The sequence below is a fragment of the Sceloporus occidentalis genome, unplaced genomic scaffold, assembly GCF_023333645.1.
Source record: "Sceloporus occidentalis isolate IW3139 unplaced genomic scaffold, rSceOcc1.0.p SCAF_2, whole genome shotgun sequence".
Taxonomy (NCBI): domain Eukaryota; kingdom Metazoa; phylum Chordata; class Lepidosauria; order Squamata; family Phrynosomatidae; genus Sceloporus; species Sceloporus occidentalis.
Window position 1 is genome coordinate 232439127 of NW_028316982.1, and position 27187 is coordinate 232466313.

The window sequence follows — 27187 nt, forward strand, 5'->3', positions numbered from 1 at the left end:
AGTTCATCTCAAGTACTATAAATAATAAATTCCAATTCAAATTTCCAAAAGCCTTTTCACAACCAGAAAAATCAGTGCAACCTGCTATTCATTAATCATTCAGCCCAAATCATGGTGTACAACTAATTATCAATACTGATCTATAATTTTTAGTTCACGTCAAATCTTGATACTCTTTAGGTATTAATGCTATATTTGTCTCTTTCCAATTGTCCACTTGTAGACTTACACCAATGAAGAAACACTGTTGTGGCTACAAATGATCAATTTCAAAAATATGTTGCACTCCCCATCATGTCTCTATTATATTATTGATGTACTTCATTCTTTAAAATTGGTCTGTTTAACATGATAAAAGAACTCTTGCAGTTGTATCAATATTTACTGTAAGGTAAAAATTAAGTAGAATGTACATCAGCCATTCCCACCTATCCAAACCATCTTTTTCAAACCCTAGGACAACATAACACTTGTATAAATGAGAGTATACTTTTCATGAGAGTATCCCTTTCATCCCAGTCAAGCAGATGCATGTGTGTGTTTGTGTGTGTGCATTACCAATGCACATTATCTACATGAGCAGGAAAGCCTGCACGTGCTGGATTCGATAAAGCCAATGATATGCACAAGTGACCTTTCAGTTTATTCAATCCACTCGCCCAATATTTCTCAGCGTTGCATGCACTGCCACTCATTTTCCCATCGAGCTAAAAAATGATAAATACAAATTCTTGTAACAGCTTCCTCTCTACCAAGTTTGACATTCCCCTGACTTCTCATGGGTGCCCACACACACCAAATGAACATAATAGTTAAAATTGCCTTCAGCAGACCTGATGTTAACAGCACAATTTTTCAGCTGCTACAAGTCATTAGAATTGCTGTCGTTTATTAATTCACATGTTAGATATATGCATACCTGGGAACAGTAAAAACTGTTTATATAGGGAAAGACACGGTTTAAACAAGTCACACACGTCCTACATGTACTAGTATATATTAAACACAGTGCTCAGATATTCAACAATTCAATGATGTTTGAATGTTTTATTCAATTTCTGTGTGCATGTTACAATTTTACCTAGTTTTTAACAAGTGGGTCTAATTTAGTACATCATTTTATTAGTAAAAACAAGCCAGATAAGTCAGCTAGATTTTCATCTAGCAGTTTAATAGGGCAAGCTAGAATGTCATTACTTTACAAACATTTAGGTAGTGTTTCCAGAGAACCAATATTAAACTAGAAAGCCAATACAATTTAAAGCAGGAAACAAGATTTGTTTGGTCATCTATTCCAGCAAATTAAACAGCAACAGTGATACCATACAATATTTTGCCTTTCATTAGTTTTCATATTTCATTTAAAGAACCTTGGAGTCTGTATGGATGGATTAGCATCAGCAGCTGCTTAGATTTACCTGGGGCCTTTCAACAGCACACAACTTCCTTATCGGTAGCCAGGACCTGGCTGGGTGTAGCCCTGGCCAAAGGGAGGGCGGTTGCGAGCATAAGGATTAGGACCACTCGGAGGGGGTGTCATAGTAGTTCCAGGTGGTGGTGTGAAGCCTGGTCTTGGCTGATAAGCACCTGACTGGCTTGGAGCCATTCCAGGTTGTGAAGCTGGGGGCATATTATAGCTGGCAGATTGGGAGGCTTGTGTTGTGTAGTTCTGTGCAGGATAGGTGCCTGCCTGGTACTGCTGGGGAGGCTGAGCTGCCAACTGCTGAGCCTGGCCAGCAAAGCCAGGAGCTGGAGCCTGTGAAGCCTGCTGACTGTATGCTGGGAACTGCTGTGCTTGCTGAGGCGCAGTCTGTTGGTTGTAGCCTGCTGAGAGATTCAAACAAACAGCAACATGTTTAACTGAAAGTGCAAGTTGCCTTACACACATAATAGCCTATTCTTTGCCTCTATCCTTTTAAAGGTTCAAGAGAACATGAAGCAGGGTGGTAGTGGGGGACACACAAAAGTCCACTACAGAAAACAGAGAACATTTCCCCAAAACAGTACTCTGCAGTTTAACACAAACATGCTAGTCCTTCTTCTGGCTGAAGCATTAAGTGATGATCTGAACAAATGAATAGGCTATGAAGTTTTCATGTTACTTGCCAACACATAAAACCTCTGCGTTGAAGACAGTCCATTTATTAATTCACTGGTTGTCAAATGATCAAGTTAACATGTACATGTGGCCAATTCTTAATTAAAGTGAGCCAATTGTAGATAGGAGAAGGAAACTATGGTGTTTTATTACATGAATTGTTTCAATTTATGTGTTATGAAATAATAAGTACATATTTTTGACTTGAAGAAAATCTCAACTATTAAAACACCACAATGAAATATACCTGTATTTTAAAGTGTCATGCACATTCGGCCTCTGCTTTATTCACAACTTGGAACAATTTAACTCACATGAATAGTCATATTTAAACACAAAAAATATCTCCAGACAATCTCACAAGTACAAAGATGACAACAACAATTTAAGGGCTTTTAACACTATGCTTTGCTATCAGTCTAATTTATAAAAAACAGTGTTTAAATATAATTTCCGATATACCATGTAAAGACAAAAGAGCCTGGAGCAAAACTAGTAACTCCATTTATCTCTACCATGAAACACACCTGAATCTACTTGCAATGAAACCTCTCCATTGACTGGAATCCTGTTAGCATTAAATACCAGATACATAACATTAAATAAAAAAAAAGCAGGACCCTCAACAAAGAAAGCAAGGACTAAAAAATACACTGGTGTAAATTTTGAACTCACCTGGAACTTGGGCTCAACATTTACTATGAAGGCAAATCTTTGAAATATAGGAAAACTACCAAATTTTGACTTCTGGAATGGCTATACTAACCTATTCTAAGCACGTCTGACCAAAGGCAATTATAAGAAACAAAACAATTTCTTGGTATCTACATGTAGGAAGTTTTCTAATACAAAGTATACTTGAGGACCAAAAGGAAACAAAATGGCCTCTGTAATAAGGCCAAATTCAGAAATGGGGCACTTTACACAAAATTAACTTCAGAATGAACTGAATGCTTTGCAAGTAACAGCTAAAAGGGTTTAATATGTACTTCCTCATTTGTAGAGAACAGGTCTGCAAAGTTGTTCCAGTAGGGACATAAATCTTACACAGCTGTTCATACTAATGACTGCAAGAACTCAATTTCTATGGCAGATGTAAACACTCATATGCAAGATTTCTTCAAACAAAAGATTCCCTGACTTTAGAAAAGTTCACCTAATTTATTGAGCATTTTAAGAGAATATCTGACCAGTTCCACTACAGCTGAAGAATTCCAGATACTTTCTGCAGGCTAAGTGGGGAAGCAAGCAAGCAGAACATCAAGCAGGCATTTTCTTCTGATGCTCTTTGTGTTAATATACACCTGACAACCAGGTTTATAACAATGTATTCTAGATTGCCCATCACAAACCTAATCCTTGGGGCAGCTTTCCCATGCAGAAAAGGGAGGAAAGTTACATTGGCGGGTTACAGACTGCCATTTGGGACGTCCTCAGGATGTCCCAGTTTAAAAAAGGGGCATCTCTTCTAGACGCCCCTACTCCTGTTACGGACTCTGTCCGTAACAAATGGTGGCAGCCGTTCCACACGGCTGCCTCCATTTTGACGTCTTGGACGCATAGCATCCAAACATGTCGCGGCGGAAGTGACACCGCGAAAGCGCACCTTGCACTTTGCGGCGCCACTTCCAGGGCCCAGGAAGGAGCGCGATTTCCGCACTCCTTCCTCGGAGTGTCCGGGAGCCCCGCGGTTTGACCGCTGCGGCTTCTGGACACTGCAGAGGTCTGTAACGCGCCATAGTAAGCTTTATGCTATCTATAGTCACTGAGCAGATGCTTAGAAGCAGAAACAGCTTTGTTGGAGCCACTCTACATCTGAATGCTATGTTAATATGAATCATCCAAACCATGTGGAAAACCCAGTGCAGTCAGTCCTGACAAAATGGTTGCATTATTTAGATGCTGCTTGGGATCTACTCTCCAAAAAGAGTTCTCCTGCAGCTATATATCTGAAGCATGCTTAAGAAGGTGACATTCAAAAAAGCCTTGAGAATAATTGTTCAGTGGTAGCATACACTTTGAAGACCTACAAAGAAACTGACCTATAAGGAAAACTAAACTACAAAGAAGCATTCAAGAAGCAACAACTAAATGATCATACTACATAGCAATTCCAAAGTACCTACCACCTGCTTACCTGGATACTGCATACCATATTGCTGCTGAGGCTGAGCTTGGGGCTGCTGAGCAGGATATCCAGCCTGTTGTGGATACTGTTGATATATTTGGCCTACCAATTTAAATTTAAACACTTTAAAACTTAAAATATTAATATCTTTCCATCTTAGCTGCCTCAAATTCTATTCTTCTAAAGTTACTAATTTTAGAACAAAATGAATGACTGAATCTAGTTGAGTATCTTTGTGTGAAGCAAGCTTTTTCACAAAACCCACTCCACATACAAATACTTTTGTGTTTTTACATTAAATTTATCAGTGGAAGAAGACATCTCAGACAGGGATATCTAGTGTCTAGGGACATGTGAAACAAGGAATTAGCTTTTTGTGGGTGTTGATTTTATCCACTGACTAATCCATTCTCCTCCACTAACTGTTCATAATGCAAGTTCTTAGTCTTTATTTTCTAGAAACTGTAGATAAGCTTTCTGGGACAATCACTGTAAAGTTGTTGAGCATCCAATATACAGTATGTAAACAAGCAATAGTCTGGAAATCTACATAGGTGCACCACAGGGTTTATTTTCTCAGGTATTCATTTACTGACAAGATGAATCATATGTTTCGCTGCTAAAATAGGTTATTCAGTATTATTTCTAAAAGAAGATTACATAGTCATTGCAGCTGTTTGAAAGCGCTGCATTAATCCTTGCTAGGTAACTTCCATAAACTGTTCACTTGGCAGGACTGCTCTGTTTGCAACTCAATAGCACCACCTGGTGTTTTAAAAATTTTAAAAATCTAAACCTGGATGTAATTTATTTATAATGTATTATATAATACAATGCCATCATTTATTGTACTTGACACCTTACAGAGTATCACACAGGACAGTTGTTGCCCTGTGGAACTTGAAATCAGGACTCTGACAGAGAGAAAGACAAAGAGGAGGGAAGATAAACATAGTGTTGAAAGTGAGCAAGAGCAGTAACATGCACTTTTAGTAGGTTAACAGGGGGCCAAAAATTAAGGGGAAAAGTCACAGATTTTCCAAGAGACGTATTTGGGAAGATCAAAAGGCAGAGCGACAATGAACTTGAATATTCATGAGAGGTACGGCAGTGAGAGGCAATGGGCAGGGTAGTTTAAGCAAGAAAAAGACTTGCATACAGCTGAGAATGACAGCTGCATATCAGGAAATATGTGTGGGGCCTGTCCATACACTACTAGCAAGAAATGAAGTGTAGCTATTGCTCACCTTCCATCTGACCAGTTTGTGGCTGAGTTCCTCCATATGGTGGCTGCTGTGGCTGAACACCTGGTGGGTGAGCTGCAGAGGATGCAGAAGCAATGCTATCAGGTGTTCCTGAACGTTCTTCTACAGGGGCACTGGGGGGTCCTAGGAAAGAAAGAAAATACTCATGAACAATGCAGACAAAACACTTCCATCTCTTACTTTTATTCATTAAAGGCTGTACTTTGTTTCAGAATTTTAAAGGGCTAATAATGAATCATCAAGTAACACAGACAGCTCAGTTTTTAACTTTGTTGCAAAATGTGGCAGTATCTTATAGTAAAACAAAGGCCTAAAGTGAACTGTTAGTCCCAAACAGAGTACACCTATGGAATGAATTACTCAGTGGTAAATTAACACTTATGCTATTTCCACTGATTTAATGGGTCTATTAAAAATGGGACAAATAACTAGATTTAAGCCAAAGACACCTGCACAAAATATTAGGACTAACTTTTCATCAAGAGAAAAGTCCTTTATTCCTTCATAAAAACCACTTAAAACAAAATGTTGTTATTTGTCTTGTTTATATGTAGTGTATTAAAAATCTCTGAACTTCCTCTTTTATGCAGAGTTCAGCACCTGGTCCTGGCAGGAAAAAAAACAAAACAATGTCCACTAAGCTGTGGCTGCTTGCTGCATGAAAATACCTGCTTAACAATTTTCTTATTTAGATGACATTTTAAGTTTTAGGTTTTTCAGTTTTTCAAAACTGAAAATTTTCATGGAACAATTTAGTATCAATAATTTCTGTTCAGTTTGTCATTCTACAACCCTATCCCATTTCAACATCTATGGCACTCTCCCTTCCCCTTCATCTTTCACTAGGAGCCAGTGAATTGTTCCAACTACTTTGTCATTTAATAAGCATGGAGTAATTACCAAGAGAACCATTGGTTAGCGCTGTACCCAAGTGCCATTTAAGTCCCAGGTTATTCATTGTTATATTACAGCTATATTACATTAGCTCCCCAGCTGCACTTCTCTACCACATCAGCTCCCACAAAAACCATATTTTTGCCCCCTAATGCCCTCTAGGGAACATGGGGGGGGGGGGGCATTTTCACTATGTTTTGGTGAGTTCCTATGTCATTTTAGACCTGGGAAAAGGTTTTGTTTTTGTTTTTTTAAGCAACAGGAGGTAAGGAGAAGTTACTCACTGTTCACTTCCAATTTCAAAAAAGGCCTCTACGGCCTAGGTTGGCCAGGGCATAGAAAATGTGAAGAAAATGTACCCCGAATCCATTAGATAACATTTTGGGGTATCTGAAGGCAAAACAATGTTTTGGAAAAAAAATTGCAAAAATTGTTTTTTGAACCCTGGGGAGGGAGGGAGCCTCTAATATAGTGGAAATGCCTTCCACACACCCTAGAGTGCATTTGGGGGCATTTTAAAGGCCACAAAAATGTCCCTAGGGTCCACATGCAGTAGAATTATTATCTTCCTGGAGTAATTAGTTTAGTTTTTTTTCTGCCATAATCTCCAGTCAAACTAATTTTGATGAGTTTCACACCAATGCCTACAAGATGTCTCAGCACTACTACAGCATACCCACTTGCCAGACAGACAGAGAACTGCATCCATGAGGAAACATAATAAAATCACTGGGACTTTAGCTAAGACTAAATTATTTCTAAATTATTTCTCTTTAATTTTAGTGAGTCTAGTCTAATTATGGCCATATTAGAGTCAACCTAATAGATCTGTAGTGATACAGAGCTTATCTATCCTCTCTCACTTCTACCAACACAACTTTGATAATTTGTTCCCCTACCTATCATACACAAGAAAGTATCTATATACCTGCTAATCGCTAAGAACATTTATACATTTTGTTTCTATTTAAAATCAGAGCAAGACTATCTAATCTTCAAATACTATTTTCTACCATTTCAAATACATTACTCTCTTAGAGCTAATGAAGCTACAAAAATGGGCAAAATGGGCTTTTTTTTCCTCTCCTGCAAGCAACCTTCTCCAATCACATTAACCTCATTACTTTGTTCTTTCCTTATGCTCTTATTGTTAGATCTGGCCTACTGTCGCTAGGGTAATTATTCTTGTTGCTTTTTGAGAATCTATTTGCAGCTACGGAATAGAAGACTCTCAATAAGTTTAGATTTTATAGAGCCAGAAGACCAAATTTATACAACTCAAGGTCAGTGGCTCAAGGCACACAGCACATTCAAGCCATGCAACAGCTGTCACGAACTGGTGGTCATCTGACTGCTTCCTGACAGATCAATTTTCATCACTCAAAGTGCAATCCACATGGACAGCTGTAATATGCTTAATTTGCCTCAGACAGAGCTAATTTTGCACCAAGTAAAGCAGCCCAATGGAACTGTGAATCTACAGGGAGAATTCACTTGAGAATACATTTCATACTCAGAGTTTTTGTCTTACCACAAAGCTAAGAAACATGTTGTTCGCTACCATTTCAAAAACACTGGTCTCTTAAAATCAAGAAGTAGGAAAAGTGAACAAAGTGTTCGTTTCTCCTGCAAACAGGCTTCTCCAACCTGCTATGAAACACCATAGAAAAGTAAGTAGTTGCAATAACGCTACAACTAAATTCTATCCCATTATGTACATGTGAGGTGCTCAGTCTCTAAGTACATATTATTCCTTTAAGTGAGAACATATGAGCTACATAGTGCAGACCTAGCAGTTTACAGTTTCATATTATAGTTTTGTTTCTGTGATCAGGACCACCACATTAACAAATATTTAAAGATACACACACACACACGTGCATACGTGCATATGTCTCTGTGAGTATATAATATAAAATAGAGTACAAATAAATACAAATTTAAAAATACATAATAGTAGATAATGATTCAGCAGGTGTTTAACACTAAAGAAACTGAGTGTTCTATCTACTGTGGAAGGCTCCAATCCACAGAGAATACGCTCATGTACATGTTATAAAATGTGCATACATTCCAAGTTCTGAAGAAAGCCAAAGGCAGCTTCAAGCTGCCTTAGGCGGCCTCAGAGAGACTTCTAGCTGCTCCGGGGGCATGCAGCATCTGTATAGCAACACACCCCTATGTTCAATGGCTGAGATCCTGCACTCACAGTCATAGTAAAAGCCCCATCCAGGTGGAATTACTCTGTCTACCATCACAGAGGATTTTCCTCCTGCAGAGGACCCCTAACATATCCATGTAGCAAACAGGGGAGAGTGGGGAGGGAGCAACAGAGGAGCACCCAGCTGTATCCCTACAGTTGGATACACATAATGGCAGCATCATCCTCTGGGGCTTCTAGGAGTCCCTCTGGAGATCTCTGAGGCTGACGCTATTGTTGTGCATCCAGCTGTAAGGACAAAACTGGACACTCCTCCACCGTTCCTTGTTTTCCCCCTGAACCCTACATGGTCCTGTCATGGGGGAGTGCAGGTTGAAGGTGACTTTTGAGGGAGTGGGGATCACTGTGTGTGGAAGATGTTGAATTTCTCTCTCTGCTACAACTTGAATAAAGACACACAGCGGAGTTACACTGGTGCGTGTCACTACCAGACTACATTTTAAAAAGATCTTCAGAAAATAATTGCTGAAAGTTGGGACATACTAGTCACATAACCACTTCAATATCAGACTGAAAAGTCATCAGAAGCAAAGCTGACTATTCAAGACTACCATATCCTATACATGTTTTATTTAATTCAACATTTATCTGATTGAGCATACCATAATAATCTGTACCTAATTTGTTGCTATACATTTATCTTGGAAACAGTTAAGACTTCAGTTTTGGTAATTTGTTCCTTGTTAGCCAAATTTTTAAATGTAATAAAATAACCTTGTATTTCCTTCATGTTGATCATACAAAATCTTCACATTATATGGCCAATTCTTTCAACAAGTGTTTCAATAAAATATATATTCTTACCCGACACCTGATCATCTGCCAACCCAAATGCTGACATGACATTTTTGTTGATTTCATCTTGATTTTTTAATGGATCAAAAGCAGACATACTTGCTGCTATAACTTGAGTAGAAGGCTTGACAGTCGAGTCAGTAGTAGCAGGCTTTTCTTCCCTACCCTCTGCAACATCTGCAAAACATAAGGAAAATTTTAGAGGATTTAATTTGGGAGGTATAAAATTACTGTTTAGGAACAAGAGTGGCTTGTTCGGGATTTCAAAAGTAAAATCAGAAATGTTGATGCCATCTCCTTAAAAATACCAACACTCCATTCGTCAAAAACAATTGAATTATATACGAGGGTATCGTAAAGTAATAATTATCACCCAGAAGTTGTTAAAGTATATTGATGAAATTTTGTAAGTGTTATCATTGATCCCTAAGTGCATGATGTTGAGAAAATCAGCTCACTGTGTCCTTTTTTCTGTTACAGGTTGTGCTAGAAGTGACTAAAGTGTAAGATGGAGAAGATTGAGGTTCACAGCATGATAAAGTTCCTGCATTTGAAGGATAATAGTGCCCAGCAAATTCACAAGATGATGGTAGGTTATGGAAACAATTTTCCATCTTATGACTCTATTGTGAGGTGGAAAAGGAATTTCCAAACTGGTCATGTGTTCCTCACAGACGAGCCAAGACCTGGAAGACCATCATCAACGGAGGATGTGACCATAATGAAGGAAGAGAAGTGTTTAATCCTGGAAGACAGACAGCAACCATACAAATGATCATGAATGAAACTAGTCTCAGTTATGGTAGTATGTGGAAAATTATTCATTACGAACTGCATGTCTAAGTTGTGTGTACACTGGGTTCCACACTTGCTAACCCCTTTCCAGAAACAAACACAGTGTGACCTTTCAAGACAGATGTTAATACTGTTGGAACAGATAAAGAGGATTTTTTTGGTCATCTGGTAACCATGGATGAATCTTGGATCCATCAGTATGATCCAGAGACCAAAACCATGAGCATGGAGTGGAAGCATGCTGATTCCCCTTCCCGCAAAAAGGCAAAGGTAAAAAAGTCAGCAGGGTAAGGTCATGCTCTCAGTTTTTTGGAACTGTCGTGGCCATTCTCACAGATTACACTGCAAAGGGACAAACCATCACTGGCACATACTACAGTAATCTTCTGAACATGTTGTGAGATGCTCTGAAAAAGAAACACTGCAGTATGCTCTCCAGAGGCATTCTTCTCCTAGCTGACAATGCACCAGCTCACTCATCTCAAGTTTCAGTTAACAAGTAAGGACATGTGGCTTTGAGACTTTACAGCATCCGCCTTATTCTCCCAACCTCGCACCAAGTGACTTTTCTTGTTCCCAGAAATGAAAAATCTGCTACTGGATTGTCAATTTGACAACACAAATGACATCATTCATGAAGTGGAAGAGTGGTTTAAGGTACAATCTGCAGACTTTTACAATAACGGTATTCAAATGGTCAAGAAACGATGGGGAAAATGTGTAAATCTGGATGGTGACTACGTAGAGAAAAGTTTAACAACTACAAATTAAAACAAACTTTCTATCAATTTTTAAAAAGATGATTAATAATAATAATAATAATAATAATATTTATACCCCGCTCATCTGCCAAAAGGCTATCAGAGCGGCTTACAAATTGTTAATTAGACGTTTCCCTGCCCTCAGGCTTACAATCTAAAGAGACAAGACACAAAAAAGGAGGAGGGAATGGCAGTGGGGAAGGGGGAAAGTCCAGCAGATTTTCTCTCCCTCAGAGGCCTGGACCATGGCAGATGGACTGGAGGGAGGGCCCTTCTTCTTACTTTGGCTAGGCCCAATGGAGCTGACCTACCCTTCTCTCCTTCTCGATCATAAATTAAAACTTTATGGTATCCCCTTGTAGCTCTGTCAGGATTCTAGAATAACTATTTTTGTTGTTGTTGTCTGCCTTCATGACCTTTCTGACCTATGGCAGCCCTAAGGCGAATCTATCATGGGGTTTTCTTGGCAAAAGAGTGTGATTTGCCCAAGGTAATCTAGTGGGTTTCTATGACTGAGTGGGGATTCAAACTCTGGTCTCCAGAGTCATAGTCCATAGTCCTTGTTTAGAGAAACATAAAAGGATGGACAGGTGCTTAACACTCCACAATAATGGACACATCATTCAGTCAAACTTTAGAGAGCTCATGTGAATCCAAAGCCAGTATTCAATTAAACATTCCTTTGCAAAGCAATATGCAAGAGTTTTGCTTAAACCATGACTAGTGGTTTACCCATAACTATAGGCATATCTCATCTAACAAAGCCTATGACAAATCAACTCCTTTTTACAAAGTCTTTTTTCATGTCTCCAGCTGCCACCTTTCCCTTCTTATCCGATTTAGCTGAAAGTGTTTTAGCAGTATCGGCACTGGGAATATGGTGGAGTATTGGAGTAACACAGACATTCAGTGTGTCTGCAATAAACCATGCAATAACATTTAATAATAAATAATAATAATAATAATGTATTTATTTATATCCCACCTCTTCCCTTTTGGGGATTGAGGCAGGTAACAACAATGGTTAATACAATACAAAATAATCAAACAAAACAACCCCCCGAATCCCCCCAACCCTCACCCTCCCTCCCTGAATAAAATTTGAGCTGGGAAAGAATGGGACTCTACTGTAGTCAGCCCTACAGCAATTGTATGGGCCTGCCTATAGCAGGCGAAGCAAACAGCAGCTATCTCCAGAATCTGAGCATGTGTAAACAGCAAGATTGAGAGAATGATAAGCCTACCTCACCAGCTCTCATAGCATGTTAAAGAAGAAGCAATCTACAAGCATGGAGACTGGTGAAACAAAAAAAAATTGGATACATTTTTGAAGAAACTTTCAAGTGGGTTTAGAAGATTCAAAATGTTTCCAATTACATAGGCCAGGCTTACCTGATATGGTTGCTTGACTTCACACATGCATACTGCTAGTTTTGAATAAAAACTTGGCTGAAACCTGTTGAACTGCTCTTTTTTTCTTTTTTGTGGTGTAGGAACCTATCCCTTTCCATGTTATTTCTGCCTCTAATATCAATTTTTCTATTAAAATAGTAATATCTATTTTGTTAACTGAGGTATACCTTTACATCCAACTATAAAGATATCTAAAAAGCTGAATTTCAGATCCACACAAAGCAAATGTCCTTATAGGTTAAGGTAAAGCAAACTAACAACTGGAAAGTCTAAAAAAGCATGGAACCTGCTAGATTGGACTATCTATTTCAGCTTTCGGTTCCCACAGTGACCACAGAAACCTATGGAAGCTCACTAGTAGACACAAGCCCAAAAGCACTTGCTACCTTGCTCTGAATAACCCAATATGCCTACATGGAGCTATCTAAATGTTGGAAAAGTCTACACCTATATGTCATAAATAAGCACAGTAAAGCCACAGTCCAGATATCTTCTCCTCTCTACCTCCTCTGGCTTTTCTAGTCTCTTGTATGGGTGTGAAGCACTCAATATGTTTATGTCTTTCCTTCACTGTTTCCCTCACAAAGAATCAAATGGGAAGCATCTGCATGGAAGGACTGCTAACTTACAAACAAGTATAGGTGTCTGACAGCAGTAGATGTTTCCAATATTGAATATATACCACCAAGAATACATGATTCAGTAAGCCTAGGCTTCAAACTGCTCACAGGAACTTTAAGTTCCTGCTTCCCTCCACCTTTCCTATAATCATTGTTTTCTCCAGTGAGTCATGCCTCCTCATGATGTGGCCAAAGTACAACAGCCTCAGTCTTGTCATCTTGGCTTCCAGAGAGATTTCTGGTTTGATCTGTTCTAGGACTAATTTGTTTGACTTCTAAGCTGTCCATGGTAACCTCAGCACTCTTCTCCAGCACCACATCTCAATGAATTAATTTTCTTCCTATCTGCTTTCTTAACTTCCCAGCTCTTACATCCATACATGGTAATAGGGAATGAAATGGCTTGTATCATTCTAGCTTTAGTGCACAATTGTATGTCTTTACATTTTAGGATATTTTCTAGTTCTCTCACAGCTGCCCTCCTCATTCTTAGTCTTCTTATGGATACTTGATTGCAGTTCCCACTCTGATCAATATTTGATCCCAGGTGTGAAAATTCTATTTCCTCATTGTCTAGGTTGAATCTGTGCAAATTTTCTGTGGTCATTATTTTAGTTTTCTTTGTCTTCAACAATAAGCCTGCCTTTGCATTTTCCTCCTTGATCTTCCTTAGTAGTTGTTCCAAGTCTATGATGTTTTCGGCTAGTAGTATGGTGTCATCTGCGTATCTTAGATTGTTGATATTCCTGCCTCCTACTTTCACTCCATCTTCTGTGTCCAATTCTGCTTTTCATATAATATGTTCTAAATACAAGTTGAACAGATAGGGTGAGAGGATGCAGCCTTGTCTGACCCCTCTGCCAATTGGGAACCATTCTGTTTCTCCGTGTTCTGTCCTGACCGTGGCCTCATGTCCTGAATAAAGATTCCTCATTAGGACTATCAGATGTGTTGGTAGTCCCATATCTTTAAAGGGGTTCCATAGTCTTTTGTGATCTATGCAGTCAGAGGCCTTGTTATAGTCTATAAAGCACATGCTGATCTTCTTTTGAAGTTCTTTGGTGTGCTCCATTAACCACCATATGCTTGCAATGTGGTCCCTAGTGCCTTTCCTTTCCTGAATCCTGCTTGCACCTCTGGGATTTCTCTCTCCATGTATGGTTGGAATCTTTGGGCCCAAACAGACAGGCCAAAATAAAGCTGCTTCAGGTCACTTTGGAGATATGCTGATTAAATGATGCATGTGTCCTAAGAGGCCAAAAGCCGCACTAAAGCCATGCTCTAGTCCTAAGGACTGACATGCAGCTTTGGCACATATTCTGGCCTCTTAAGATGATGATGATGATAATAATAATAATAATAATAATAATAATAGGATTTATTTATATGCCGCCCAATCACTGGGAATCTGGGCAGCTTATAACAGAGGGGATGATAGACGGTTCCCTGCCCTCGGTCTTACAATCTAAAAAGACACAACACAAAAGGAGAAGGAAATGGTGAGGGGGGAGAGGATCAGGTCCAGCATTATTCTCTCCCTCTGAGGCCTGGACCAAGGCAGATGGACTGGAGGGAGGGCTCTTCTTCTTCAGGCTAGCCCTGATGGAGCTGGGCCCGCCTGGTCAACTCCCTCACATGCCGGAGGATGGCAGTTATGGAGGGAGGAGTCTCTTCTTCCAGGCTAGCCCTGATGGAGCTGGGCCTGCCTGATCAACTCCCTCATAGGCCAGAGGGTGGAAGTTATGGAGAGAGGAGTCTCTTCTTCCAGGCTAGCCTTGATGGAGCTGGGCCTGGCTGGTCAACTCCCTCGCAGGCCAGAGGATGACAGTTATGGAGGGAGGAGTCTCTTCTTCCAGGCTAGCCCTGATGGAGCTGGGCCTGCCTGGTCAACTCCCTCACATACTGGAGGATGGCAGTTATGGAAAGAAGAGTCTCTTCTTCCAGGCTAGCCCTGATGGAGCTGAGTTTGCCTGGTCAACTCCCTCGCAGGCCGGAGGATGACAGTTATGGAGGGAGGAGTCTCTTAATCTTAAGATGCATGTGTCATTTAAACAGCATACCTCCAAAGTGACCCGAAGCAGCTTTATTTTGGCCTGTCTGTTCGGGCCCTATGTTGGAGAATTTTGAGCATAATTTTGCTTGCATGAGAGATTAGCGCTATGGTCCTATAGGTGCTGCAGTTTTTTGTATCTCCTTTTTTGTGGATGGGGATGTATATTGATTGTTTCCAATCTGTTAGCTGTTTTGTTTTCCATATCTGTTGACATATGTTGGTTAATACTGGTGTTGATTCTGCTAGTGTGGATTGAAGCAATTTGATTGGCATATCATCTGGTCTTGGTGATTTATTTGTTCACATTTCTCTAACTGCAGCTTCCACCTCATTTTTTTTTTTTTTTTTTTTTTTTTTTTAGAATTTGGGGTACATCTTCATATGACTCTTCAATCCATATGTCCTTCATTTTGTTATCCTTTTTTAGAGTATACAGCTCTTCTGTGTACTGCATCCAACATCTTTTTATTCCTTTCTGATCTTGAATTATGTTGTTTTTATTGTCATAGAGTGTCCTGGTCCTTGGTTTGAATTCCCCTTTGATTTCCCAGATCTTTTGGAATAGGTCTCTTGTTCTTCCCTTTTTGTTGTTGTCCTCTCTCTCTGTGCATTGATCGTTGCAGTATTTGCATTTATCTTTTCACACCATTTGTTGAAATGTAGCATATTGGCATGCTCATATTTATTTATTTAGGCCTCTATTCAAATTAGGCATAGAATTTACATTTGACCGGAGTCATTACAAAGGCTATACAAATGGCAACAACGTAGGGACATTTTCTCAAAAAAATAAATCATCCTCACCAGTACAGAAATCATTGGCAACCAAAGTCCAGTTAGAAAACAACAGTATACAAGTATATATGATGTGGTGTAGTGGTTTGAACTTTGGACTACAATTCTGGTGACTAGAGTTCAAATCCCCATTCAGCAATGGAAACCCACTGGGTGACCATGGGTGTGTCACACACTCAGCCTCAGTGGAAGGCAAAGGCAAACCCACTCTGCATGAAAAGGCCAAAAAAATCCTGGGACAGGAAACCTGAAGTCAGAAACTACTTAAAGGCACAAAACAACAAAAAATGGCAGATAGTAGAGGAATACCTTGTTAATCTAAATGAATTTAAGTCTCCAGGACCAGATGAACTACATCCAAGGGTACTAAAAGAACTGGCAAATGTAATATCGGAGCCACTGGCAATCATATTTGAAAACTCCTGGAAAACAGGAGAAATCCCAGCAGACTGGAGGAGGGCTAACATTGTTCCCATCTTCAAAAAGGGGGGGAAAGAGGATCCCAACAATTATCGTCCAGTTAGTATGACATCAATACCAAGAAAGATTCTAGAGCAGATCATTAAACAGAGAGTCTGTGAACATCTTGAAGGCAATGCCATAATCACAAAAAGTCAACATGGGTTTCAGAGAAACAAGTCATGCCAGACAAATCTAATCTCTTTCTTTGATAAAATTACAAGCTTGGTAGATGAAGAGAATGCTGTGGATATAGTATATCTTGATTTCAGTAAAGCCTTTGACAAGGTTTCCCATGACATTCTTGCAAACAAGCTTGTAAATGGTGGGCTAGACAAGGCAACTGTTACATGGATTTGTAACTGGTTGACCGGCCAAACCCAAAGGGTGCTCAACAATGGCACCTTTTCATCCTGGAGAGAAGTGACCAGTGGGGTTCCACAGGGCTCTGTCCTGGGCCCAGTGTTATTCAACATCTTTATCAATGACCTGGATGACAGAATTGGGAGCATACTTATCAAATTTGCAGATGACACCAAATTAGGAGGAATGGCTAATACCCCAGAGGACAGGATCAACATTCAAAATGACCTGAATAGACTAGAAAGCTGGGCCAAAGCTAACAAAATGAAATTCAACACGGAGAAAAAAAAATGCACAGATATAGGATGGGGGACACCTGGCTGAAAGAGACTAAATGTGAAAGGGATCTGGGAGTCCAAGTAGACCACAAGTTGAACATGAGTCAACAGTGCGATGCGGCAGCTAAAAAGGCCAATGCAATTTTAGGCTGCATCAATAAAAGTATAGTGTCTAGATCAAGAGAAGTAATATTGCCACTGTATTCTGCTTTGGTCAGGCCCCACCTGGAATATTGTGTCCAGTTCTGGGCACCACAATTTTAAAAGGATGTTGAGAAACTGGAGCGTGTCCAAAGGAGGGCGACTAAAATGGTGAAAGGTCTGGAAACCATGCCCTATGAGGAACAACTTAAGAAGCTGGGGATGTTTGGCCTGGAGAGAAGGTTAAGAGGTGATATGATAGCCCTGTTTAAATATTTGAAAGGATGTCATATTGAGGAGGGAGCAAGCTTGTTTTCTGCTGCTCCAGAGGACAGGACCCAGAACAATGAATGCAAGCTACAGGAAAAGAGATTCCACCTCAACATTAGGAAGAACTTCCTGACAGTAAGGGCTGTTCGACAGTGGAACACACTCCCTCGGAGTGTAGTGGAGTCTCCTTCCTTGGAGGTCTTTAAACAGAAGCTAGATGGCCATCTGTCGGGGATGCTTTGATTTGGATTTCCTGCATGGCAAGGGGTTGGACTGGATGGCCCGGTGTGGTCTCCTCCAACTCTATGATTCTATGATTCTAATACTACAGTTCAAACAGTATCAGTTGCCACCTTACCATTTTCAGGAAGGCTAGTAGAAAGCCCTGGTTCAGCAGGTGGCTCTAAGCAATCTAGCAGACGATTCACCTTGTTACGAAGTTCTATCAGTTCTCGGCGGAGATATTTTACTTGATTGGATTCTAGAGGCCTTGGCTGTCCATTAACTATAAAACAGAAAATATATTTTCATGACACAAACACCAGTTATCATAAGATGATGTCTCACAGTTAAGAGTGAAAGCCTTTTGTGGGTCTCAGCACAGTAAGGTACCTGTTGCCCTCAAGATGTTGTAGTAACACCCATCAGGCACAGACAGTATGCCCATCTTTAGTGGGCCTGTACTCCCAACACTTTTTATGTCACATCTTCCTCCCCACTGTTTTGCAACTTTACTCCATCTTATTCTACATAATGATTACCATTTAGCATTTTAAAATTAAACTAAGGGCCAGATCAGACTGATAGGGAGCCACCCCAGCTGAAGACTCCTCAGGACCACGGCAAACACATGCCATGGTCCCAAAGGCACCCTCTGTCACCAGCCCAAATAGGTGCAGAAAAGATCTGCTCCAATTTGGGCCGGGTTAGGGCCACCTTAAGCAGCCCTGGTTCAACTTCCAGGTGCTACAGCAGCATGTGGTCTCTAAACACTGTGCCCCCAGAGAATCTTGAAGAACCTCCATAGGGTTGGCTGAGCAGCTTCCAGGTGCCTTGGGGGCGTGAGGCATCTAAATGCCGCGTCCCAAGCTGCCTGGAAGCTGGCTTTTACAAACAGTCTGTTCCGGCCCATACATCTCTAAAGCAAGAAATGTATACCATTTGTATTCCCTGAATTATGACAAGAGTTGGAACAAAAGAAAGATAACACAAAAAATGAAAAGTAACTTAAATATCATAAGTGCTGAATGACTCCCAAAATAATTTGTACATACCAAATAATGTCAGTTTCAGTATCCTACTGCACTGAATTGCAAAGGAAAGGTCTGAACTATCGAAGATTGTTATAAGGTCTCCATCTGTTAATTAAGGAGAATAGGAATCAGGATCTAAGCATTTAAGTTGGAACACACACCATATAGTAGGTCAATATTTTAAAGCACATATAACAGAATAATAGACAGCACATTAAGATCCTTGGTCACAGTATGCTGATAAGTCTTATTTCTTTCAAGCATCAAAACAAATGCTATGCCCTCTTTCTCCTTCAGAGAAGTGAGGATGGAGAGGAAAAATAATCTCCTTCTTGAATTTGACATTCATCTCTGTAAGCAAGAAATCTGTTGCCTCAAAATTAAGTTGAATACCATTTCAATGGGGGGAAGGAAGAAATAATACAGCATATCCATCAAGATACCTTTTGAATGAATGTCATAGTTACTTTAGAGACTGTTTATAGCAGAGGTTCCTCCCATGTTGTTGGGAATGAAACACCTATCAACTCTAGCTAACCAAGCCAATTGGGAGGAATGATGAGAGCTGTGACCCAACAACAGTTGGAAGGCAACAACTATCAAATCTGAGTATAGAGCTTAAACAGCCCACAAAAACTGAAAGTAGGTTACATCCATTTAAAAGCCAAGTAGACAACTGTTTGGCACAAATCAGAATAACTGCTGTTTTGCCATTCTCCTAGATCACCTTCAATCAGTCTCCAGCATTCAAGGTGAATCAAAAACATCTATAGCATCACTCATGTGCTACCTGTGGATTGCCATAGTAGCACAACTTAATATCAGGCCAATGCTTTTTGCTTTCCATGGCTACTAGAGTCTGACATAGATTTATTTTCCTCCTCCTGCTTTGTGTTTTGTTTTTTAGGTTCATCATTTTAAAACTTTTTCTGCAAGTGGTCTTAGATTTTTCTATTATAATGGAAATGAGGAATGTACTTTTAACATAGACAAACATACACATAAAGAGAAAGCTGAAGCTGACAACTGGGTTTTTTTGGGGGGAGAGGGTAACTGTTGTTTCACATCTACAAACCAGTACTGTATTAACCAAGGCCTGTTACAGATGGCCAAAATAAAGCTCCTTTGGGTCTCTTTGGAGGTATGCTGTTTAAATGATGCATGCACCCTAAGAATCTGGAAGCTGCACCAAAGCTGCACTCCAGTGCTTAGGAATGGAGTGTGGCTTTGGCACGACCTCCGGACTCTTAGACCCAGGCATCATTTAAATAGCATACCTCCAAAGAGACCCGAAGCAGCTTTATTTTGGCAGTCAGTAACAGAGAGTCACTTTTGTCTACATACATGTGGGACAAGGAACACAAGAAAATTAAGAAATTTTCTCATCTTAATTTAAGAAAAAAGGGTGCAAGATTTTTCTGTAATAAAGAACATTTTTGTAAAGAACCAGTTGTGCAAAACTCTTGATTTATGCAAAAATCATCTTTGTGCAGGAAACAGAACAGCAAGGGAAAAATACTGAAATTTATTCTATTGTGTGACTAAAATAAGTGAAAATCTATGCCTCTATCTAAGACAATGTCTAGTATTTTTAAAGCTGTTTGTGTGTGTGCGCGCGCACGCGCACATGCACATGTGTCGACACTGAATATATTAGTAGGAGCTATTTCATTTTTGAACACAAACCAAAACCTTGGTTTTGTTTCACTCTTAATTTCAGTGTCAACCATAACACAGTTCAGCAATTATGTTGGGATTACTTCTGTGTTATGTCTCTGTCAAGAACAGTTTAGGAATTTTCTTTCAGAGACAGATGAAAACTGTGTATATACAGGCCAGATGTAACTGCTATGTTCCTTATAACTACCTGTCTCTAATCCACTGTCCACCAATACATTTTTCTTAGGCTTGTACATCACAATTTTTTTCTATGTTGGGGGACAAGCATCATAGGTAGCTACCTTATTGTGTCACACCACTAGTGCATCTAAGGCAGTGGTTCTCCACCTTCCTAATGCCCCTGCCCTTTAATACAGTTCCTCATGTTGTGGTGACCCCCAACATAAACGAGCGGTGTCTCAGTTCCTAAGACCATTGGAAATATATGTTTTCCGATGGTCTTAGGCGACCCCTGTGAAAGGGTCGTTTGACCCCCCAGAAGAGTCGCAATCCATAGGTTAAGAAACGCTGATCTAAGGGGTGAAGCAGACAGCCATGAAGGAGTGACCAGAAGCCACTCCAGCTGCAATCGGGCTGCAATCTACCCATGACAGCTCTCAAAGTGGGACGCCATGGTCCCGAAGCCGGCTGCTTGCAGGAACAGTTTTTCTTTTTCCAGTGGCTTCGGGCTGCTTTTGGTGGCCTCAAAGTGGCTTCCAACCACTCCAGGGGCATGCATCATCTGTACGCCATGCCCCCAAAGTAGCCAGAACCCACTTCTTTTGGCCCATCTGTTTTGAGCCCAAGCAAAGTATTGCAAACAGTAAGTTGCAGTAGCTTCTCCTAGTTTAACCAGGATTCCATGGTATGCACTGGTGGTCTCCCAAACACTTCTAACGATGCTTAGTTTCCAAGTGCCACTGTTCTGCTCAGACTGGGGAAGGAGGGAGACATATTTTACAACCAAAAGAACTGTTAAGCAAAATAAAATCCTACCTTCGTCTTTGTATTTTATTGTGACTTCATCATTGCTCAGAAGCTTCCCCCTAAAAACTCTTTGCATCATCAGCACTAATTCATCATAGGTGATATCCTCATTGTGAATGGGAATTCTCCTAATATCATCACCCATCTGAGCTTTAATAATTAGTTTTCCACTCAAGTCCAGCTGTCCATTCATGGCTGACTCCTTCTTTCTTAAAGAGCTATTAGGAATAAAAGAAATATACATTAAGGCTTTCCCATGAAACAATGAAGTAGAACACAAAGATAAATCACTTTGGGAAGAAAAAAAAAGGTATTCCAGAATATAATTAGAGCTAGAATAATTCTGGAACTCTTTAGCTACAGAAGGGATGGTGTGAAATGAACAATGGAATCTCAGATATATAATACCAGTAATTTTTGGGAAGCTATCATCTGTAAACATCACAATAAATTCTACCAGTATCAGACTGCCATCTGCACTGCAGAAATAATCCAGGTTGACATCACTGTAACTGCCATGGCTCAATGCTATAGAGTCCTGGGATTTGTAGTTTGTTGTGGCACCAGAGCTCTCTGAGAGAGAAGGCTAAATGTCTCTCAAAATTACAATTCTCAGAATTCTATAGCACTGAGCCACAGCAGTTAAAGTGGTATCTAACTGGATTATTTTTACAATGCAGTTGCAGTGTCAGATACGTTTTACAATATAATGATCTTCAACAGAGATAATATAAACAGGATTGATTTTACTGTAATAAAAAGTTCACTGTTGTGTGGTTTGCTCTTCTGCTCTCTCTTGGGGTCATCTAAAGGCACACAGTTCTAGCTTTCAACAGAAGTACTAAAAGTATATTGCTATTTCAACTGCTTCAAGTTAAATTAAAAGTCAGTCCTGAAATCTCAGAAGCTGAACACATTTCAAAACGTCATTTTTAAGCATAAAAAGTTGAACTTAATACTAACAATGTTTCTAACAAGTGGCAGGCTGATCTCAGGCTTATAAGATGTACTTTATTCTCCCTATGTCACAAAGATCCATCGATCTGACCAAACTAAACAACAGATGCTTAAAGGACAGACATAATGCTTAAAATTAAGGGAAAGGGGACTTGTGATTTGGTTTTACTAGTAAAATCATTCAGAACCTAATTCCTGGTTTCCTGCAAGCATTTTCCATTTCAACAGCTTCCTTTGAGAGGGAGGGGCCTTTTTAAAGAGTCATTATTGTTAAAACAATCAAATATCAAAAAAGTTTCCTCATCCATTGTGAATGACAGAGTCGTTGAACCAGTCAATCCTAATCTACTTGTTTCAGAAAAAAACTAGCAACATCACAATAAACATTAAGATAACATTTATTTTCTTCATTAATAAATTTCATACTGAATAACAAATGTAATATTTACCTGTCTTGCAAAATGTAGTGAAAAGTGGGCAGATTACTCTTTTACTTTCTAGAGATCAGATGTCCCGCCATACAGTGCTGTTTGTCCAATATAATTGGCAGCAGTGTATGGAACCTAAATCAAAACACCAGAGTGTAGTTTAATTTCAGCCTGTTGGAGACACCAGAAGCCTTCAGTAACAAGCACATACATATACAGTGGAGCCTTGTCTTATGCAGGGGATCTGTTCCAGACACACACCCCCGCATAAGGCAAATCCCATGTAAGCTCAAGCCCCATTCAATATAATGGGGCTCGTGCTTGCGGCGGTGCGGCACATGCACATGCCATTCATTTAATGGTGACGCGGCTTCCACATAAACAGGAAGCCACGTATAGCGTGCTCGCATATAGAGCGGGCGCACTGTATACAACAAGTTATTCATTGGAGTCTTATAAATAAAATCTGTACACTTGTTCCTCCACATTCACTGGGATTAGTGGCACAGGATGCACATGAATGTGGAAAAACCACAAACATCAAAAACAGTGTTTTTGCCTGAGAGAACACCTCTCTGGGAATCTCTAGTTCCTCCAGTGCAACTCTGCAGTCAACATTTGCCAGACATTGACCAGAGAATTGTACTGGAGTAGTGGCAAATGCCTAGGAGTTTTCTTTCTAGGAATCTTTATAGGTCTTTCAGTGCAACTTTTGGTTATACCTGACCACAGAGTTGAACTGGAGGACCTAAATATTCTTAGAGAGAACATATTAATAAAATTCATGAATCATCAAATCCACAAAAGTCCAAGTTGCAAATGTGGAGGGACAAGTGTAGAGATTTTATTGATTTTTCATAGTTTTCCAAACAGAGACAACAGAATTAAAGAGATCACTTCATCCCAAGAATAATAACAAATTCAGGCAGACCAGGGACTACATTTCAGAAAATTGTCAGGATGTGATTCATACTTGACATGTATGCTTAAAATTACTGAAACTCTGGTACAACATGCTATCAGAACCACAATATTAATCTATCTTCATGTTTACTTTTGTTGCTAACTGCCCTAGAGTCTATTTTGCCCCACGGCCACCTTGTGGATGAGACAACTCCAAGAGCCCCTGTCCTCCATTGCTCTACTTAGTTCTGTAAACTCAAACTCATGACCTCCTTAATAGAGTCCAGCCATCTAGTATGTGGCCTTCCTCTCTTTCTTCTTCCTTCTACCTTTCGTAGGATTACTGTTTTTGCAAATGAGCCATGCCTTCTCATGATGTGTTATTCATGCTTACTTTCACTACAATAAATTAGAAGTAAACAATTATTTTAAAAATCAATATATAAGAAAATCCCTATTGAGAGTATGGACCAGAGTGGTACCTCCACATTCGCTGGGGTTAGAAATGAAGGACCCCTGTAAATGTGGAAAAACTGTAAATAAAAAAACACTGTACTTTTTAGCTAAGAGAACACCTCTCTAGGATTCTCCTGGTCCTCCAGTGCAACTCTATATCCAGAAGTTGATCATAGAATCAAATGCCTAGAGAGGTGTTCTCTAGCAACTTCTAGATTCTCCAGCAGAACTCTATGGTCAACTTCTGCCCAAATTGAGCTGGAGGACCTAGAGATTCTTAGAGAGAACATATTAATCAAACCTGCAAATGTGGAGGGCCAACCGTAGATATGAGTCACGTCTGAACTATAAGATACCAGGAGAATCTTCCATAAAGGAAACATTTTATAAAAAAGGAGAATTAATGTGTGGAAGATGGCTAACATATGCAGAACTCTTGACTACAGACAGAGGGAAATACAGAATCCAAACACTAGATGAACTAAATTACGCAGGGCTGTGTTGTCAATAGTTTTTATATAGCCAACTAACTAAAAGGTTCAAAATGGATGAGCAACTAAGCAGAATAAAGAAGGAAGCTTCAGACTTTGGGAAACTAATAATGAATGAAAATCAACATCATATTGAATCTATGTGGGTTTTTTTATTATAATTAGAAATAGAAGAGGAAATTGTCAAGAACTAGATGATCAAATGAACTCAAGACATAGGACAACCAATACAGTTAGAAGACTGGGAAAAGACATGGAAAGTAAGATTAAAACATACTCTTAGTTCTGATGTGCAAAGTAATTGCTGTAAAATGCAATCTTGGGATATTTGACCCCTGAAAAAATAACAAAAATATATAAAAATAAAAACAAAAAATGTTGAAAGTGTTCAAGAAAAAAAGGTACTTTGTATCATATGTGATGGAAATGTGGAAAAGCAAAAACATACAGGAAGATAATACACCTGTTAATCAAGAAGACACTAAAGACAGATATAAAGATGAATCCTAAAATGTACCTTTTGGGAATAATTGAAAAAGAGATAGAAGGAAAATCATATAGAGAAATTTTATACAATAATAGCAGGAAGAACTATATATCAAAAAAAGGAAAGCATAACAACAATCAGACACAACAGAGTTGTTGCTTAAATTAGAGTGGACCCTCGATTTACGAAATACTGCAGGACTTCAAGTCCCATTGTTTTCAATGGCAACGCACTCATGCGCGCCGCACCACACACATGCCATAGGAACGTACACCATTCATTATATGGGGGCACCATCCACGTGACGTCAAGTCTGTGTATGGTGAGCCCGCATATGGTGCGGGCATGCTGTATATGATTTTATGGAAACTGCTAGGATAACCAGTCTAATCAGAAATGAATCAACAAACAATTTTAAGCAAGACTAGTCATGGTTAAAACTTATTGATGTATTGTAAATGGAGAGAGAACAGGACCCAGAGCAATGGATGCAAGGTCCAGGAAAAGACATTCCACCTGAACATTAGGAGGAACTTCCTGACAGTAAGGGCTGTTTGACAGTGGAACACATTCCTTCCTCAGAGTGCAGTGGAATCTACCTCCTTGGAGGTCTTTAAGCAGAGGCTGGATGGCCATCTGTCGGGATGCTTTGATTGCGATTTCCTGCATGGCAGGAGGTTGGACTGGATGGCCCTTGCGGTCTCTTCCAACTCTATGATTCTATGAACTTACAATGTTGTGGCTGCAATACTGGCGTTTAACCGGTATTTAACCAGGGCTCCTGACAAAACTGAGGCTGTCGTATTTTGGCCACATCACGAGAAGGAACGACTCATTCGAAAAAACAATAATCCTAAGAAAGGTGGAGAGAAGTAGAAAGAAAGAAAGTCCGCGTGCTGGATGGATGTTGAATATTTTCATACCTGGCATAAACATGGCTCAAACGTCACTGAAATGTGGCGGAGGCAGGTGCATCTGAACGCCAGGTGCACTTCCTCCATCGTCATTCAATTGTCTCCCCCTCCTTTGCGTCCCTGAATTGTTCCTAGGGACTGGACTTCATAGCAAATCCGCTCCCCCTGCAACGATTCAGGGACGCAAAGGAGGCGTGTGGCTTCCACCACCTTTTCAGGACGTTTCAGCAATGCCTGAGCCACCTTAATGCCAGGTATGAAAAATCTTCCGACTCTATTAAGGAGCTCATTAGTATGAATTTACAGAGCCTGAGCAGAGTGGTGGAGGATAGGGATCTTGGGGATTTCTCACCCACAGCATCGCTGAGAGCGGAAGCCCCACTTGAAGGCAGCTAAAAGCAACAACAAACAACTGGTCAAACCGGTACAACTTGTTATCAGATGGGTTTTTGATTGCAGGAACCCTGATGGATACCAAAGCCTATGGCAGTTCAAAGTCCCATTAAATACAACAGGTATTAGAATGCTTTCCTTTGTATAAAATGGCAAAAGTAAGGCTTGGGTTGGTGTTGTTTTTTGGGACTTTTTTACACACACACACACATATATGTAATATTTTCAAGCCCTGGATGCTTGAATCTGTGGGTATGTAGGGCTGGCTGTATCCCTGGCATAATAAAACCCTGTGAAACTCATATAGATATATAACAATAATATAATATATTTATATTCCGCCTTTTGCCATTGGGAATCAAGGCGGATTACAGCAATTGTAAAAACATCATGGAATAAAATTACCATTCAAAACAAACAGCCCTCTATCCCGGCCCTGCCTTATAATATAATTATTATGATAATGTAACAATATAATCACCAGGAAACCCACTAAAAGCCCCTTGCTCCCCACAACAGGGAGGCCACCTATAACTCATCTCTCCCTGCAGCACTTACCGCTCTTACTGACTGCCTCCTCAGCCGCCGTACGTGGCAAATGGACGCCACCAGCAAGGCGTTTCCTGCCCTACTGCTGCGGTTGCTGCCTTCCGCCGGGCCGCCGCGCATGCGCACACCGCCTCCCCGACCGGACGGCGGCAGGAGTCGTCACTACCACCAAAGACCTTCGTCAGAGGAAGCCGCCCACTGCGCAGGCGCGGACGTCGCGCCTATAAGTCCTGTCCCTATGGGAGCGACGTTCTACTCTCGCGCTGAGTGTCTTCTTCAAAAAATAAAAATAAAAAATGGCGTCTTAGGTGTTGACGTTGTACGCATGCGCGACACCGGCTCTCGGTGATTCCAAAGCGCC

The 27187-nt window shown here is 40.1% G+C and overlaps 1 protein-coding gene across 5 annotated transcripts; it reads right to left on the reverse strand.

Annotated features, from left to right (window-relative positions):
• Window positions 1-1032: 1032 nt before the first annotated feature.
• On the reverse strand, window positions 1033-27187 carry TFG (trafficking from ER to golgi regulator). Of its 5 annotated transcripts, none has more exons than XM_089512389.1 (9): window positions 26836-27187; window positions 22655-22768; window positions 21258-21466; window positions 18624-18707; window positions 17708-17854; window positions 9501-9578; window positions 5474-5614; window positions 4236-4328; window positions 1033-1827 (listed from the first exon to the last, which is right to left on the reverse strand). In XM_089512389.1, the coding sequence occupies exons 3-9, from the start codon at window positions 21439-21441 to the stop codon at window positions 1448-1450; spliced, it is 1107 nt and encodes a 368-aa protein (XP_089368515.1). In that variant the 5' UTR covers window positions 21442-21466; window positions 22655-22768; window positions 26836-27187; the 3' UTR covers window positions 1033-1447. The 5 variants fall into 5 exon arrangements, with proteins under 5 accessions (XP_089368515.1, XP_089368514.1, XP_089368512.1 ...); XM_089512388.1 differs by having other exon boundaries at window positions 1033-1824; window positions 9411-9578; XM_089512386.1 differs by having other exon boundaries at window positions 9411-9578.